General features: G+C 32.6%; 1 protein-coding gene across 1 annotated transcript in view; it reads right to left on the bottom strand.

The window, feature by feature from the left end:
- Positions 1-1078: 1078 nt before the first annotated feature.
- Positions 1079-3274, bottom strand: part of LOC102252231 (disintegrin and metalloproteinase domain-containing protein 18) — a 104292-nt gene continuing 102096 nt past the window's right edge. Inside the window, exons 17-18 of the mRNA XM_014536901.1 lie at positions 2551-2716; positions 1079-1142 (exon numbers count right to left, since the gene is read on the bottom strand). Coding sequence (XP_014392387.1) covers positions 1079-1142; positions 2551-2716 — 230 coding nt within the window. The remainder of the gene's footprint in view (positions 1143-2550; positions 2717-3274) is intronic.

Genomic DNA, 3274 nt, shown 5'->3' with positions numbered 1-3274 from the left:
GTGTAAAGCTCTAGAAGAAAATAAGTGAAGTTGGGTGGTGGTAATTAGTTCTGGAGAAGCTTATCCAGCATGAGGATGAGACTGTGATTGGAGGATTTGAGAGGGAGATAGTGAGCTAAGTGCCAAAATTCTCATCTGAGATTTAGATTTTAACTGAGTAATCAAAGAAGAAGTAGAGATTGGTCTAGTCCGAAATAAGACTAATTTACATTCTGTGTAGGAGTTATAAATGTGTTCTCTGGTAGCAGATGAGGAAACAGATACATTGACTTAACTCTCAAAGTCTAGTATACAGGAATGGCATGTAATTTATTAGATGAGCACTGTTCTCATTCTTGGTTGAATGTTTGCATTTTTGCATTTACTCCAAATGGTAGATCTCATATCATGATTTCTTTATGCATATGAGTTAAAATTTGAAAAAAATATATACAGATGCCTACTTTATTCCATCTTGGAGTATGTAATTGTCTTTCTGCCTTGAAGAGTACATGTAGCATTTTCCTTGACATCTAATATGCCCTTACTAAAAGTACATTCCATTACCCACCCCTATTTATATAATAGGCTATATGTATCAAAATTGTGGAGTTTTTAGTTTAAACCCTTGAGTCTGATTGTCTTGAACTCCAGCTCCAATACTTACTAAAATTCTATACACATGGGGAATTATTTAAATTCTTTTGTCTGTTTTCTCATTTATGAAACAAGAATAACCATAACCATGGAATTTTAGTGAGGAAGAAATGTAAATATTTGAAAACAACCCATATAAGTTTACCAATTAATACATTAAGTGAGTGAGCAGGATACATGACAATTTGTAACTATTTTAAGAATATATTTAAATCTCTTCAAAGTCATTCTTTTTTTAAAAAAAATGGTTGACAAATCACTGACTAATACTGGTTAACATTAACTACTTCTGAAGATGATAAAACAAAATTTGAATTAGTTTAAGATACTGGCAAATAGGAATGATGGTGGTGAAACATGGAAAAAATATGTTTCATACTTAGATATTGTTAAAGATTAAAAAATATCTCAGAAATGATATTATGTCAATAATTTGATTCCTTCATTTCACCTTTAATTCTGTGTATGTCATGTAGCTGTTACTACTGCTGTTTTCTGACATAGACCTGTATAAAATAAATAATATTAGTTTTAGGTTTGGAAACATTTCAATCTTAAGCAACATCAAGAAAAGTAACGAAGTTATATTTGTACTAATTACTCAAACAATTCAAGCCAAGATACACTTTGCTTCCTCTATTCCAGTCAGTGATCCTATTTTTAATATTTGGTCTTTCTAATGTTAACCTAACTACTTATCCTTGCAACCCTGAAGCTCCTTGATTTTGCTCTAAAACTTAGACTGCCAAGACCAGTTTTAGTTATGATCAATATTTCCCCATTATAACATCTCTTTTAAGTCATGTTTACTCCCAGCAATTATTCAGATTTGTCCAAGGTGCCTTAAGAGCACAAGAAGACTTATGCCAGATATCCATTCAAGTCCATTTATAATAGTTTTTTTTATTATGTAATGTATATATAAATCAGGCAGAATAATACACTGAATTTAATTAGTTGCTGCTACGTTGTTTATAAATAAAAATAACTAACTTGGGAGACAGATGTGTTGATACATTTTTTCTATAATTATTTTATTTATTTCTGCAAAATTAGGAAAGAGAACAGCCAGTGTTCCTCAGTTGGTTGAGCATCATTAGTACACCAAAAGGTCACCTGCTCAATTCCTGGTCAGGGCACTTTCCAAGGTTTTGGTGTCCTCCCAGGTCAGGGTGTGTGTGGGAGGCAATTAATAGATGTTTCTCTCTCACACATCTCTGTTTCTCTCTCCTCTCTCTCTCTCTCTCTCTCCCTCACCCCCTTCTACTCTCCTCTTTCTCTGGAATAAAAAAAAACATATTTTAAAACAAGAAAGAATGAGAATCATTGTGCTTTAGCATGGAATAAAGAGACACACTTGTTTATCTTTCATTCTGCATTCTAATTTTTCTGAATATTTCCCAAGAAAATTGTGGCTTGTATTGGTGTTATTGTTACAGAATAAAGTTGTACAAGTACCTTCATTCTAACTTTCGAAACACATGAGCAATATTAATTATGTGTAAAATGGGTGGTATCCTGTGTTCTCTCCCTTATTCTTTGCTATCTTATGTTTTTCTTACCTTCTACATATTCTATTCACAAAACGGGCTTACCTATCTCTATTAATCTGAATGTGGGGTTTCTTGAGAAAAAAACAAAACCTCCTAAAGCAATTTTACCTAAATGGCTTCCTATTTGAAAGGCATTGAGGATTTACTGAGTAGCTTCAGATTTTTCTGGGCCTCTATGCACATGAAGAATACCTACCTACCTACAATCTGAAAAAAAAACAAACTTATATACTAAGACTCAGTATTTCTACACATCAATCCAATCCATCCAAGAATTCCTACTTGTAATATTCTTGGTTACATTTGAATTCTTTCCGAAATGGATTTCAATATAAATATAAGAAATAATAATTTTACTTACCCTTCACTTAGTGCTTCTTCTCTTTTCCAAAATTTCATTTTATTCCACTTAAGAACAATGATGGCAATTAAAATAAGGGAAAGTAGAAAAACGAAGAAACTGATCAAGAGGACTTTTATTTTAGGAGCAGCATGTCGTTTTTTTATTGGCCAGTTTACAATTTTCCCTGAAAACATGAGAGTACCTCTTAACATTTTCAAAAATGATATTTAAAGCAAAATAGAATTTTGATTTATAAAAACTTGCGATTCCAATTATAAACTTAAATTTAAAAGTGTTAAGTGTTTTTTCAATATTCTGTGACTATGCCACAAAGTGCATTATATATTTATGTCATTCAATAGATATCAATACCATTTAAAAGAAGATAAACAACCCAATCAAAAAATGGGCATCAGACCTAAACAGATACTTTTTGAAAGAGGACATAAAGAAGGTCAAGAGACATATGAAAACATGCTCAAAGTCACTAATCATCCAAGAGATGCAAATTAAAATGACAATGCGGTACCATTCACACCTTTCAGAATGGCTATCATCAACAAATCAACAAATGACAAGTGCTGGCAAGGATGCAGAGAAAAAGGAACCCTCTTGCACTGCTGGTAGGAATGCAGACCAGTGCAGCCACTGTGGAGAACAGTATGGAGTTTCCTCAAAAAACTAAAAATGGAACTCCCATTTGACCCAGTGATCCCACTTCTAGGAATATATCCCAAGAAAC

Source organism: Myotis brandtii, unplaced genomic scaffold (genome assembly GCF_000412655.1).
Source record: "Myotis brandtii unplaced genomic scaffold, ASM41265v1 scaffold103, whole genome shotgun sequence".
Taxonomy (NCBI): domain Eukaryota; kingdom Metazoa; phylum Chordata; class Mammalia; order Chiroptera; family Vespertilionidae; genus Myotis; species Myotis brandtii.
This window is presented reverse-complemented; position numbering and strand designations above follow the sequence as displayed.